The sequence below is a fragment of the Centruroides vittatus genome, unplaced genomic scaffold, assembly GCF_030686945.1.
Source record: "Centruroides vittatus isolate TY-2023 unplaced genomic scaffold, ASM3068694v2 scaffold_520, whole genome shotgun sequence".
NCBI classification, from domain to species: domain Eukaryota; kingdom Metazoa; phylum Arthropoda; class Arachnida; order Scorpiones; family Buthidae; genus Centruroides; species Centruroides vittatus.
Window position 1 is genome coordinate 206,476 of NW_027122712.1, and position 14,263 is coordinate 220,738.

Genomic DNA, 14,263 nt, shown 5'->3' on the forward strand with positions numbered 1-14,263 from the left:
ATATACAGTACACTCTTGATAATCTAACTCTTAATAATCTGGCCTCTCAATTATCCAAGATACCTGTGTGACTGCCTATGCATTTCCCTGTCACACATCTTATTTATTTGGGTTTCATTTCTGTGTGTAGTATTGCTTGTCAGTATGCCATATTTTCCCAACTGCCTGCAAAAAGAACCAGGCGAGAGGTCATTCATTGCATTTAGACCTACGATGTCAGTAAACCAGTGCAATTGCCAGTCTGGAATGGCTGAATTAGCAAGAGTTCAGTTTATAATTTTTAACATTTTAAATTGTCAGATTTTAACGGAGAAAATTGAAAACTTAACTTAAAATTTGTTAACTTAATAAATATTATCTAGTTGAAAGTAATTTGTTTGTACATCTAGAAACCAGGTTAGCATTTCAAGAAGTGGGCAGAAAAACCACAGATTCTGAAATAATTATTTTATTAAAGGATGTGCTAGTGCTTTCATGAAATAGCTAGACACTTCTTAAAATGATGATAAATTTCAGCATACATTTCTAAAAAGAATTGATTTTAAAGGTGTACCTAATACTAAATGAGATTGTGATCTTAAATAGAATATATAGTTTAACTTTTTATATATATAAAATATTAAAAAAATAATAAAATTTGTGAAAAATGAATAAATATGCCAATTTAAAAATATTTTTTTATTATTATAGCTAAATACTAAACATAGTCCATTAGCCATTGTAAATATGTCATTCAGGAAATAATTTTTAATGATTTAAATATATTTCGTATTGGCTAATTTTAAATTATTGTATTGTTAAACAGAGAAAAACGTAATAATAATTTTCTTATTATAAAGAATTAATTTGTTGAAATAAGTAAAACTTGCATCTTTTTTTTATTCCAAAATTTACAAAAAAGTTCGTTAGAAAAACGTAACTTTTAAAGAAAGTTAATAAACTATATTATAATCAGGAATTTATATAGTAAAATGAATAAGGAAACGGGAGAATTACATGGAAAAAATAGTCACTTTGCTCTTCTTGGTCAACATACAGCTGGTCTATGGAGATTTAAAAAAATGACAGATATTGATATTGAAGTGGAGAAACATTCGTATCCAGCTCACAAATCTGTTTTAACTTGTTACTCTCCTTATTTTAGAAAAATACTAATGGAATCTAAGAAACAGTCTCCGAAAAATGTATGTAGATCTAATTTTACAATAATTCAGTTTTATTCAATTATTAGATAAAAGTCAAAGGATTATAAGCTATTAACAGATTAAATTGAAATCCATTACTGCTGAAGCATTCGGAATTTTACTAAATTACATGTATACGGGAGAACTGGATATCAATTGTCAGAATTTGACTGATGTTTATCAAGCATCCAAAACACTCGAGATACACGAAGTATCCGAAAATTGCAATAAGGTATTTACCATTTTCATTTCACACAATTGCAATTTCATTTAAAAAATAAATTTTATTTTGTAGATATTAACAAATCCCGGAAATAATGTCAATAATCTACTTTCCATATACGTGACTGCTAAGAAACTGGGTCTTCGCCAAACGTGGCAAAGAGCTCTTAAGGCAATGGCCAGAAAATTCGAAGAGGTTATTGAGTGTAAAGATTTTGTAGTTTTGAATGTAGAACAGATTTGTGAATTCCTCTCAGTTGATGTTATTGGAGCTAGAAGGTATTTCTCTCTTAGATTATTTGCATAACATCCTTAAAATGCCGTCAGTACACGTCACTAGCTTGTGGTTGAATCGATTCAGGCGAGTAACCCCAGAAACTTTTCATAGACCATCTGTCCCATACATGTGCTCCGTCCCTCACTTCATTGTCTCCCTATTGTAAGTCTGGTAGAACCCACGGTTGGCTTAAAATATGAAGAATCCAAATAATATATATATATAATTTTCAGTTACCATCTCCAAACGGAGCTTATATTTATATTTAATCTATATTCAACGTACGATAATAATCGTACGTTGAATATATCGTAACATACGATTATTAAACTCGTGCGTTTTTAACTATTAAATTAATGAAACAAATTATTATTTTAAATAATTCATTAATTTTTCCAAAAAATATTTAGCGAAATGGTTGTATATCTCGCGGCATTGAAATGGCTCAATCACAATTATTTGGAAAGAGAACAATATATCAAGCAAGTGATAGATAATGTGAGATTCCAAATGATGTCTTTGGAAGAAATAGTGGCGTGCTACCATCCGCCAATTTTACCTGGAATCATTGAACATGCCGTAATTAGAAATCTTCTTATTGATGCCACGAGGTATGTATGCAGCTTACAATTCAATAGTTAAATTAACTTATGTAAGTAAAATTTACAAAATTTGTAGTCACGTATCGGCAAAAATGTGCGGAAGAGTAGAAAAAATTTCTGATTTTAATCACCCAATTAGACATTATCTTTTATGCGGACGGCCATTTCTATTTTGGGTAAGACTTTGTAAATATTTTGGATATTTCGTAAATTTTAATAAGCCTATATTTTATATGATTATTACGTCTATAAATCCAGGAAACATTCAGAGGTGACTCCGAACAAGCTCTACTTCGTGAACGGGCCAGCAGAAAGATACAAGCTTCGTTTCGACTATACCGATTAAAAAAACTATTCGGAAATAAAAAGAATAAAATAATTACATCGCAAGCAATAATTAGAAGCTTTTTAGTCAGAAATACTACTAAGTATTCCCGTAAATTTGAAGTAAGGATGACTAAAGCGAGTTTCAAATTTATTCGAAATATTTTGAGAAAAATTAAAAGAAATTATTTTGTGTTTTAGGATGCTTTCAAAGGAATACATCATACTAAAGACACAAGAATTTCAGTAAATTACATTGATGTAGTAACCACTGATCCCAGTTTGCAATTACTTTTACAGAAAAGCTCGTCTAATTACGCTACAGATTGTACTAAAAATTTAAAAGAAGTTCTTGGTTCTATACAGTTGTGGGAAGAACCTACTTTGGTTGTTATAAGTGGACTCGATCCTGTCAGAAGAAAAGATATCACAAATGGTAAATAATCAAAGGAATTTAAAACAGAAATTTTTAATTTCTCTTTCCTTCTCTCAGTTATTATTATTACTTTCTTAAGTAGAAAGGACGATGCTGCGATACAATTCAAACCAACACGAATGGGAACGTTGCGGAAAGCTACCAATGTCTCTACATCATACAGTAGCGGTGTGTTACGAGGACAGTCTCTATTGTATAGGTATAACTCATTTTTATTTTTAGTGTTAAATATTTCATCTTTGCTTTAAAATATCTGTGATAACATTTTCTGAACTAATTAATAAAATAATTTTCTCATACCTTTAAAACGTTGATGAGAATTGTAATACTAGTATATTATTATGTACTATTTTACAGTATATTTTTACACGTAACTATTGCATTAACAATATACTGTATTTTTAATTTCGCTTACAACCGACGAACCAATTTAATTATTTGCTGTTTTAACTATTGTATTTAGAATTATTACCGACAACCATTTATTTGCAAATTCGAATAATCTGAATTGAAAAATAAATGAACATTTTCTATCTTGTAATATCAGAAGTGAAGTCGGATTGTTAATAAAATTAAAATAGTTTACATACAATAGCAATACAAAAATTTTTTATACGGAGGTGCAGAAAGGAAACAATGTGCCTTACAAAATTTTTTACTACTTATAGTACCCGGGTTTACTGGGATAAAACCCTCAGAAGGGGATACAGTTTTGCCCTGCGCACCCCTAAATCCGTTCCTGTTTATATATACAGTATATATTCATAGCCATTTATTGTTTTAATTTTAAGCTGACTCTGCCAATCAAAGAATAACATTTAAGAACAATTTGATGAAGCAATTTAAATTATTTTCGACAAGTTGATTAAATCCAATTTAATAACATAAGATTTGAAAATAGTTTACAAATAGAACATAAAAATATTTATAAAATTTCAGTTTTTTTAATTATCATTAGGTGTTTTTATGCCTTTTTCGTTTAACTATAAATTAAATCAATATGTCCACTTATTTTCAGAATAAAGAATATTAATGCAACATAAAATATTATTGATCTTAATCTGGAAGTTTTTTAAAAATTTTTTTCTATAAATGCTTCAATTACAGATCAATATTGAAAAGCATATATTAATTTTACAGGTGGATGCAATCTAGAAGAAACACAAAAAGGAAATATAATATCAACTTCATCGTGTTATCGATTTAATTACCGAAATAAATCTTGGTCTACCATGAAAACTATGCATCACGGCCGAATGTATCACGGAGTAGCGGTTTTATTTGGCATGATTTATGCGGTTGGAGGAAAAGACGAAAGAAAGAAGTACGAAAAGTTTTCTTACATTCAAATTTGTTTCTTGTATTTTTACTGTAAAATATTGACAGGTTGTTATCATCTATTGAATCATATTATCCGGATACAGACACTTGGTTTGAGGTGAAAAATCCACTTTCTCACCCAAGAATGGGAATGGGTGTTGTTTCTCATAATGACTTGCTATGGGTAATCGGTGGGATGAAACAATCACTTACCGAAGATAAAGTGTACATTGTTACGGATGTTGAGTGTTTTGATCCTAAAAGCAACTGGTAAATAATTATACCAAAGTTTTTCCATATTTTTTTTAGATTCATATAAATAATAGAAACTAACTAAAATAATATCAATCGTCCGTCTCCGAAAATGTTAAGATCTGTTCTCATTAAAATACTTTAATAAATTAATATTTCTCATAATTCGATGCCCTCAAATTAGCTGGACTGTAAAATATGCTAAACTGCCAACACCTTTAACTGCGATTGGTTGTGTAGAACATAAGAAAAAACTATACATTGTCGGTGGACAAGAGAAAGTAAAGAATTCTCTCTGTAGTACTTCTGAAGTGTATTGTTACATCGATGAGGAAGATGAATGGTTACCATGGACCCCATTGCCTTCCCCGAGACATGGAGTTACAGCAGTTTCTGTTGGTATGTATTTTCATCGTTTGAAAATTTATTTTACTTTTATATTGCTATTAATCGTAAAGTTAAATAGACAAGGATTACGTAAAAGGGAGATGCAGATCAACGAAGTTTTGTTTATGTTTACAATGACATTTAAGGTTTCGAAGTTTCTACAAGCAAATTAAAATCTTAGGTTGATTGGGGTTATTATATATTTCAATGCCATCAACAAAAACGACATTTTTGAAGACATGGGAATTAAGGCTGATTTAAATAACAAATAAAGAACCTTAAATAACTTAAAACTTAACCTTATGGAATACTAATTATAGGAGAGAAAGGAAGGAAATGTAAATGGGCCCACCAGTGGCCAAGCGGTTCTGTTCCCTGAAACACTGGGAATTCGGTCGTGGGTTCGCGTCTCGCCAGGACGGGCTGGTTAACTGGAGTTTCTCCGGGTTTTCTCCACGTCTGTAACGTCTGTAACGCCTGAATAGAGGCCAGTTACTTTTAAAAAGACCTCCCGGAAGGCACTCCCCTTAGGCAGATCGCCCAAGCGTTGCGTTGCCATAATTTAACAAAACAAACAAATGTAAATCGTTTAATTTCACGGTTTAGGTTCTAGGTAGATACAAGTTGTTTAAGCTGGCTACTATACAGTTTTTAAACGGATGGTATAAATATTAATATTATCGAAATTAACCAGATCAACTTTGTTTTAAAAAAAGAGAGGAATAAATTTTTAAAAGATTTTAGGTTCAAAAGCAAAACTTTCTATTATTTTATTACAGTAAATTGAGAATTGTAAATCACATACTCTAAAAAATATTTGTAGAGTCTGGAAAATCTATAAACGTCTGAGATTTCCAAATTTTTCTTATGTTATTTTTTGGTTTTATTATAATTAAATTAAAAGCATAGTATTAATAATTTAAATTTATATTATTTTAGGTAGCACTTTATTTGTGATTGGAGGATTGACCTCTTACCAAAAATTTGCTATTTCTGATTTCATAAGCATGGATTACATCAACAGATCATGGAATAAATGTGAACCATTACCTTTTCCCATGTGCGGAATAGCTGCAGTTTCTCTTCCTGTTCTAGAACATCATTAATTAATCCGTAATGTTAATTACAGACTTTCTTATGAAAATAACATAAACAAGCGATGTTTCAAGTACTGTTAAATAAAGCAATTTCTCTCTACGAATTTGCCAAGTAAATAAAATCCGTGAACACCGGTAGCCGCGGGTTCGTGCCTCGACAACGGGCTGACCAAGTGGCATTTTCTTCACGGCTCTAATATTAAATAGGAGCCAGTTTCCGTAGAAAATCCCATGTGTTGCGTTGCCACACTTTCTCGGCTGTTACGTACACTTTACAAGGGAAAGTGTCATTTCCGTTTTCCTTTTTGAAAATCTGCATGTTTTGAGATCTGAACCAAAAAAGTATAAAAAAAGAGAAAAATTTCGTGGGTATATGTGTGCGTGTATTGGTGTCTATTTCGTGTAATATCTCAGGATAGAATAAAGATTAAGAAACGAAATTTATCATGACAGCTTGTGTATGAGGGGCATTGATGCTATTAAACTTTGGTGGTTAAAGGTCTCCGGGATGGTGAGATCCAGGCGAGTCACTTATTATATCTCGAGAAGGATCGGATTTAATACAGATTTTACTCGTTATTAACATTTACAACTTTTTTTTATTTATAAAACTCATCCCTACCCTCAAAATTAATCTTGCCATTTCCTAATAATAATATAAAAGGTTTTATAACAAAATCTCATAACAGATGGCGCCACACACAATATCATTTATTAAGTTTAATATAAATGTTATATTTTTAATAAAATTTCATTGCAGCCGGGAAAATCACGCAAGTCGTTGAACTAGAGTTTTTAAAATATGTAGTCATTTAAGAGTGAGAAATCAAAATATAAATTAATATTTTTGATTAGAAAATTCTTGGGAATTCCGTAATCTGCTTCTGCAGGTTTAATTATGTTTATTTTGGTTGATTACCTACCTGTTGATCGCATTCCAACAAGAAAGATAATATTGTTATGCTTTTAAATTAAGCTGGCAGCCTCCAGGAATTCTTTATGGGCAGCCTGTCTCGGATATGTCGGTCGTGTATCTCATCCTCAGTCACTCTTATTATGGGCTTGGCCGAACCCATGATGCGTATGAGTAAAAAGGTCTTAGTATTCACAAGGCAGAAAAGATCAAAAATGAAAAAAATCCTCATTTGCAAAATTAGAAATTAATGTCGATAAATTATTTCAGAGAATTGGAGTTAAACCATATTTAGAAATTGCTGCATTTCTTTATGGGGGATTTATGGATAATTTAATTAAACTTTTGTGTAGGGGTCCGAACATGAGAAGTTTCCAAACAGTTCTTTCAGTAGTTATAAATTTATAGAACTAAGCGGACATCCATTTCTCTAATATTGCCGAAAGTCCGTTAAACCGAATGTGTTTTAAACACATATACTAATAACGAGCTTATAGGATATATTAACATGCACAGTACTTATTAAGTCAGAATATAAATTACTCATTATGACTCATCTTTTAGTGTGTTTTATCCGCAAATAAAAATCCGCATGTTCACTTGTTCAACCGTCGATTTTCGTTGTTGCCGTTTCTATTTAATCTCCTTGTTTATGGCGGAAAAACGTTTACGATAATTTTAAGCTAGATATTTTATATGTATATGTAGAATAGATTTGATTTAATGCATAATAAAGGACCCTTAAATGTTGTTTCGCTTAGAACTCTGGATCTTTAAACCGGATCTGGTCACTACTATTTTTGCGTACTCTTGCTAAATAACACTAGAATTTACACTAAATAATACTCAAATATTTTATCACAATATCCAACGAACTGCTTGAATTGAAATTTTAGCTGGTAACTAATTTTCGTGTTGCAAGCTAATTAAAATCTACACCACAAAAGTTAGATTACTAATTTAATTAATATACGAAATTTAATTCGATTTATGAAACACGAAATTTATGTTTTAACAATTTAAATGTTCTGACAATTAGTCTATTTTACTTGGTAATTATTACGAATTTGTAACACAAAAAGCTTTTCATGTTTTCGTTTTCCTCGTTGTTCGTAATTTATTTACTTTTTAATCTGCCATTTATATTAAATTTTCCTTATTTTGGATCGCCAAATAACATCGGAAAACCTAAAGCTGGAAGATATGATAAAGATACAAATGAAATATTGGCTATCTCTAGTAAGAAAAAAACAAGCGAGATGAATTCTGCAAAGGAAAATTATATTCTGAAAATCAGATCTTTGCGATTTAAAAGAGATTTAAGCGCAGAAGACGAAGAAAAAATATATGAGAAAATTAGAAAAATATCTCCCATGAAAATTAAATCGGCTTTTATGGGTTCTGTAAGTCGTGTACAACCTGAAGATTTAAAAATTGATTGCTGCTACAATGATGGAATTTGCCACAAAAAGGGAAAAGGTAGGGATATTTACTTTAATATTTTTTTAAAAACATACCATTATGTACGCGATGGCCGTAATTAAAGTTTCCCTAATCAGTGAACTCTGTAACTGTAATCAATAAGCGTCTGAACACCAAAATTTGTATATTTACTATAGAAAGGACAAGGAAAAGGATTTTGGAAAACCAAAAATTTAGTTCAAAACTTTCGCTAGATGACGCTATACACAAAACTACGCAAAACAAATACAAGTATTCATCCAACAACACGGTTTGAAAATTGAAGATATCCTCGTACAACACTACCGGTTTCGCTCTAACACGGTTTTGGAAATCCTCCATACAAAGTTTAACAATATTTAGGTGTAAACTTTGTTATTCAGCAATTTTTTATTATTATTATTTAAGCTCGCGTGTTTCCTCAAAATTGTCCAGGGTTTTAGAAGATAAGTGCTGTTATTTCCTAAATTTTTAACTTGCATTTAACTTCTTAATAAAAGAAAATTATAGTTTATCAGGAATACAAGATGGCGGCGACTAAAAGGATTAGTGCTCATAATACCTAAGCCAGAGTCGGTAGATTAATCTACCGATTCTGCCTACGTCAAGGCGGTTAGAAGCTTATGCACTATCGCGGATTAAATATGGCCGCGTTTCTTTATGCAGCGAGAGTGTAGCGAAATGACGTCACGAGCAATGTTGGTCAATTAGAAGCGTTTCGCCAAGACGCGTTTCTATCAGCCAATAACATTTCGTCTGGCAGTCACGTGAGAAAATACAATCACGTGGTGTTTTAATGGCGGAAAGTTCGACGTGGTTAACCGAGATAACTAACATCAGAATAAAGAGGAAAGAATAATAAATTTAACACAAATTCTACACAGATACAGTAATCATATATTATTTAATTCAAAGAACAAAACAACCGAATCTTACTCGAAATAGTATTCTTTATCGAGAGATCTTAATCGAAGAATAAGCCTATTTTGTACATCAGTTCTTTATCGATCCAACAAAATATCTCGGCAAGATTCTTGCCAATACGATATCTCTAATCCAAAATATTCATTCGAATCTTCGACGAAATCTTCTAGCTAAATAAAACGAGCCGTACAAAACAAAATTCGTAAACACGTGGATAGCAACAGTGTCGCTATCGTTCGCCATCTTGAATACTGAACGCATGCGCCGAAATGTAAACGGATTGCCGCTTGTATGGTTGTGCTGCCGCGCGGCGAAAACGCGTTTGCGACACCGCTTTTCCTTGCCGCGCCGCATGTGTGCATCCTCCTTAAAGCGCTTCTCGAGCGCAGCATAAAGAAACGCGGGGGTATTTAAATGCTGGCATATAACTTCAAAGAGGTATTTATAGAAGAGTAGTCTTTTATTTATCAATAAACAATAAAATAACTTACAATGAAATTCAAATATTAATCAGTTTTATCCACGTTGAGTGTCAGAGTTATGGAGGCTGCCATTGTAACCGATTCACACCTTACAATGCTATAAAGTTAATCGGCAGTAAATCCGCAAAAAGTCGACTCTTATTTAAGGAATAAATATTTAGTAATTTTTATGAAAAGATGTGAAATAAAATGTTTCAATTGTATTTGATATGTTTTGTTATTCTTAAATAATAATTTATTATTAATTTCAAGATCGTTAATCACGATTTAATATGCAGCACGCAATATCGCGATCGTGAGACTACGGCGCTACTTTCAAAATGGCGACTCGCGGATCAACACGTGAGAAAAGATTGTGATCAAAAAACATTTATTTTTTCATTATTTATTGTAATTTATGCATGTACTTTTGCCTTGCCGCTTCCCGAATTCAAGCGCCCTAGGCCATCGCCTAGTTCGCCTATATGAACTAGGCTGAAAGCGACCCCGCTCTTACAACTCGAAGTACGTAAACAAAGGGTAATTAACACAAACAATATAATTTTGGTTAGTGTACCTAAGTAGTCCAAGATGGCGGCTCGTCTCCGATTCCAGCAATCAGAAGACAGGGAACAGTGGAAACGCACGTTCTAACCTAACCTATTCAAATAAATTACCATAATTATTAGCAACCAAATTATTAGACTAGGTTAGCTTAGGTTAGAACGTGAGTCCCACTGTTTCCTTGCTGGAATTAGAGACGAGCCGCCATCTTGGACTACCTAGGTACACATTAACCATAATTTTTAATGCCTGAAAAACGCCTTTACATTTTCAAGTTATACTGTGAAAAATATCTTTTATTTTTATTAGTTTTTTCTTGCTATTAAAGTCAAGTTATTACATATAAGGACTCGGATATTTTTCTTCTTGGACAGTATTTTCGTAAAATTAATAATTTTATGTTTTAAATTTCTCTCTTATAAACCCGAGCAACACTAGGTGTAACAAATTAGTATATATATATTTGTATTCCAGATTACTTTTGCACTTGTCCCCCACAATTTACTGGACGTTTCTGCTTCGTAGATGTAAACGAATGTGAGAAAGGAACTGCAAAATGTCCTTCAGATATGTACTGTGTTAATACCTACGGTTCTTATAATTGTAGTTGTCCTCCCGGATTTATAAGAAACGAATTGCGATGCGAACGTAAGCTAATCTGAGATCGTATGTCCCTTCCTTTTCTATATATTACAAGAATTTTGCTTTTAGGTCTAGTGACTTGTCGAGAAGAACCGTGCCAAAATGGAGCAATTTGTATTGATGGATTTAATGGTGGATCTATTTCCTGCGTTTGTCAGATAGGTTTTGTAGGAAAAAGATGTCAGTTTAGTAAGTGATACATTCTAGACGTAATAAATCTCGTTTATTATTCTTATTAATTGCGTAATCTTTAATAAAACATATATTTCACATTTAAATGTAAGTTATATAAAGAATGATTTATTCTTCGTTACCACGGGAGAAATTCAATTTATGATATTATTAAACATCCATTTGGTAACCAAGCAGAAAAGAATCCAATCTTTTATTTTAACATACGATCAAAATGTATTTTGATCGATACGATAAGGTCAGGGATTCTCAAATGGCTTCATGGCTCCAATAAAATTTCGTATGACATCGAGCCAATTTTGTGCCATTTTCAAATATAGGAAACCAAACTCTTTTATTCGAGTATCATCGAAAATAGCTGCAATTTTAGACAGTTTCCGACTGAAATTTACCTTGAATAATAAAATCCTAAACGAGAAAGAATATAGACACTATTGGACCTATTCCTTGGTCCTATTTCTTTTACTAACAGATTCGACTTTAATTTCTCTGCTACAAAAGTACAAAAAATTATATATTTTAAAGCATTCTCTTCTACTCAAGAATTACCAGTAGTTCTTCAAGGACATTACTTATATCGGAAAAATATCTCGTCTGAATACTTTCAATCTTTTGAGCTAAATTTTGCTCGATTTGCAGATGCAATCAAACTAAATCGGCATACACTGATGCTAAACGACTCAACCAATTATTTCTGTTAAAGATAACGAAACGGATACGAAAACGATTTAACAGAAATCATTTCATTTCAACGAAAGCTGGTTGACACACGAAAACACGGTCCAGTTTCCCTATACAGTATCTTTTTGGGCAAATTGCTCTTATGCGGTGTTACCGTAACCCATCAAACTAGAACTAAACAAAGCAATTAGATTTGTTACTTTAAAATAAACTGACACGATTTTGAAACTGCCAATACTGGATATCCAACGCATTGCCTCTCCGTTTCTGCGGCCATTTTTCATATCTAACAACATTGTGTGTAGTAGATAGGAACGCCACAATTTAATGGTAGGTAGCAAATTTTTTACTAACAGATATGCGCGATTTTAAAAAGAACCAGCATTCTAAACAAAGAATTTACTGAGATTCTTCGAAATAAAGGACATTTTCCCAGGAATTTTGAAATAAAACATTTCGGCGTCTTGATAAAAACTGTCCAGACACTGGAACAGAGATCAAGATATTCGCTGTCTCGTAATACGGGACGTCTGGTCACCATATTTAAAATAAAGATAAATGTAAAAACGCTTATCGCACGACATCGATTAAATAAGACAATAGAAAAACTAAAATAATTTTAATGTAATTGAGTAATATTCTTTGGAAAACGATAGAAGAGCATGCCTTTCTCCACCACCGAGTCTGCCTTGAGCAGCACCCTATTCTCAAGTATAAAAAGTTATTCATATATTCTATAAAATAATTTAACTTGCTTTTTACATCTGGAAAGACAAATATAAGTTTTCATCATGAACATAATTATGCTAATTTCATTTTTTTATTTGAACTTTATTCTATTTTTAGTGTTACCCGAATGTGATGATTTCTCTTGTGCCGATAACGAATTCTGTATATCAACTGACAAAGGATTCAGATGTGTACCTCTTAAATTCGTTTCTAAGAATGTAATTTAATAAGTAATTACTGTTTATTAAACATATTACGTAAAAAGTGAAATGAGGCAGAGGTAACTAAATATAAAATGGTTTCAAAAAATATTATAAAGATCATCTAATAGTTAAATGTATTAAGAATGACAGAGAAGTAATTAATTTATTGTTTATTAATGTTCATTATTTATAAGTTCCAAAACTACTTATGAAGTTCTACCTCTATAAGTTGCCCACTAGCGACCAAGCCTCTGTTTCCTGAACACTGGGAGTTCGGTCGTGGGTTCGCGCCTCGCCAGGACGGGCTGGCCACGTGGAGTTTTCCAGGTTTTCTCCACGTCTGAAACGCCTGAATAGCGGTTACCCTTAAAAACATCTCCCGGAAGGCATTCCCCCTCGGCAAATCGCCCGTGTTGCGTTGCCATAACTTAACAGACAAACAAGCTCTGTAAGGTAGTAGGGCAATTGGTCAAAAAATGATCCCTCAAGACTTTTACACGATGTTCTGAATGGTAGTGGTTATAGTTACTACTGTTATTTAGGTTGTTTACACGTTTTTGAAACTCATTTTTAGAGATATTTCTCTATCATACGTAGCAGTTTTTGGAGGTAAGATTTTACAAAAACGGCAACACTGCTTGATTCCACCTGAAAATTTTCAGCCGAAGCGGCGAAGAAAGAAAATTATTTCATTGAGTGTTAGCGTTTCCGACTATGCAAAGTTAGCGATTATCCATAATTGTTATTCGTGATTGTGTTGTCGACTATCGATAATCTTAATTCACTATTATTCGAAGTCTTGATTGGCGAAATTTGATAGCGACTAGCCAGAATCTCAGACGGCCTACCTCTCTGAGGGATCCGGGATAAAATTCGGACGGGTCGCAAAAGCCCCAGGAATTTTTCACGTGGTGGTCCGTCCGGATATATCGGGCCCCGTCCCTAACCACACGGCTGGTCCATTATGGGCCTGGCCGAATGTATAATGGGCTTACTAAAAGAGGCCCGTTTAGTGCTCACAGTGCAGAGAGATTTAAAAAAAATATTCAAAATCTTAATTGCCGACTACCCGTAATCGTAATTCGCGTTTATCCGAAATGTCAATTGACTTTTCGTATTTCGTCCAAATTTCCCGATAATCTTTCACCCGATTCCTAAAATGTCATAATTCTAGGTTTTCACTGTAATGGGAATTCTGACTGGTCATTAGTGTTTCTTCGTAAATAAAAACCTACGGAAAAGGGTGAGACCTTAACACCTAAACGGACCAATTTCTCACAGAAAATTGTCTCGAGAGACATCTGCCCTTGGCAGATCCGCCCACGTGTTGCATTGCCTTATTTCCATCAATCCAATTAAATAATTCCATTTTAAAACTAATGTTCCTATACT

At 32.6% G+C, this 14,263-nt stretch overlaps 2 protein-coding genes across 5 annotated transcripts; both read left to right on the forward strand.

Moving 5' to 3' along the window:
- The first annotated feature begins 882 nt into the window (after positions 1-882).
- Positions 883-6,193, forward strand: LOC136989390 (kelch-like protein 12). Of its 4 annotated transcripts, none has more exons than XM_067287510.1 (13): positions 883-904; positions 968-1,184; positions 1,264-1,416; positions 1,480-1,685; positions 2,094-2,294; positions 2,362-2,461; positions 2,544-2,732; positions 2,811-3,045; positions 3,125-3,244; positions 4,186-4,369; positions 4,432-4,635; positions 4,802-5,016; positions 5,944-6,193. In XM_067287510.1, exons 2-13 carry the CDS (start codon positions 972-974, stop codon positions 6,108-6,110), a joined length of 2,187 nt encoding a protein of 728 aa, XP_067143611.1. In that variant the 5' UTR covers positions 883-904; positions 968-971; the 3' UTR covers positions 6,111-6,193. The 4 variants fall into 4 exon arrangements, with proteins under 4 accessions (XP_067143611.1, XP_067143612.1, XP_067143610.1 ...); XM_067287511.1 differs by having other exon boundaries at positions 883-900; XM_067287509.1 differs by having other exon boundaries at positions 883-1,184.
- A 1,889-nt stretch (positions 6,194-8,082) lies between these two features.
- LOC136989399 (fibropellin-1-like) lies at positions 8,083-12,915 on the forward strand. Its single transcript, XM_067287520.1, has 4 exons — positions 8,083-8,493; positions 10,899-11,072; positions 11,136-11,255; positions 12,786-12,915. The coding sequence occupies exons 1-4, from the start codon at positions 8,103-8,105 to the stop codon at positions 12,893-12,895; spliced, it is 795 nt and encodes a 264-aa protein (XP_067143621.1). The 5' UTR covers positions 8,083-8,102; the 3' UTR covers positions 12,896-12,915.
- The last annotated feature ends 1,348 nt before the right edge of the window (positions 12,916-14,263 follow it).

Bases quoted from the DNA above. Each gene is read 5' to 3' on its own strand.
- LOC136989390 (XM_067287509.1), top strand. From the start codon at position 972: ATGAATAAGGAAACGGGAGAATTACATGGAAAAAATAGTCACTTTGCT. The intron at 4,636-4,801 runs GTAAATAATTAT...CCCTCAAATTAG, and splicing joins TTTGATCCTAAAAGCAACTG to CTGGACTGTAAAATATGCTA. The intron at 5,017-5,943 runs GTATGTATTTTC...ATATTATTTTAG, and splicing joins AGTTACAGCAGTTTCTGTTG to GTAGCACTTTATTTGTGATT.
- LOC136989399 (XM_067287520.1), top strand. From the start codon at position 8,103: ATGTTTTCGTTTTCCTCGTTGTTCGTAATTTATTTACTTTTTAATCTG. The intron at 8,494-10,898 runs GTAGGGATATTT...TTTGTATTCCAG, and splicing joins TTGCCACAAAAAGGGAAAAG to ATTACTTTTGCACTTGTCCC. The intron at 11,256-12,785 runs GTAAGTGATACA...TTCTATTTTTAG, and splicing joins AGGAAAAAGATGTCAGTTTA to TGTTACCCGAATGTGATGAT.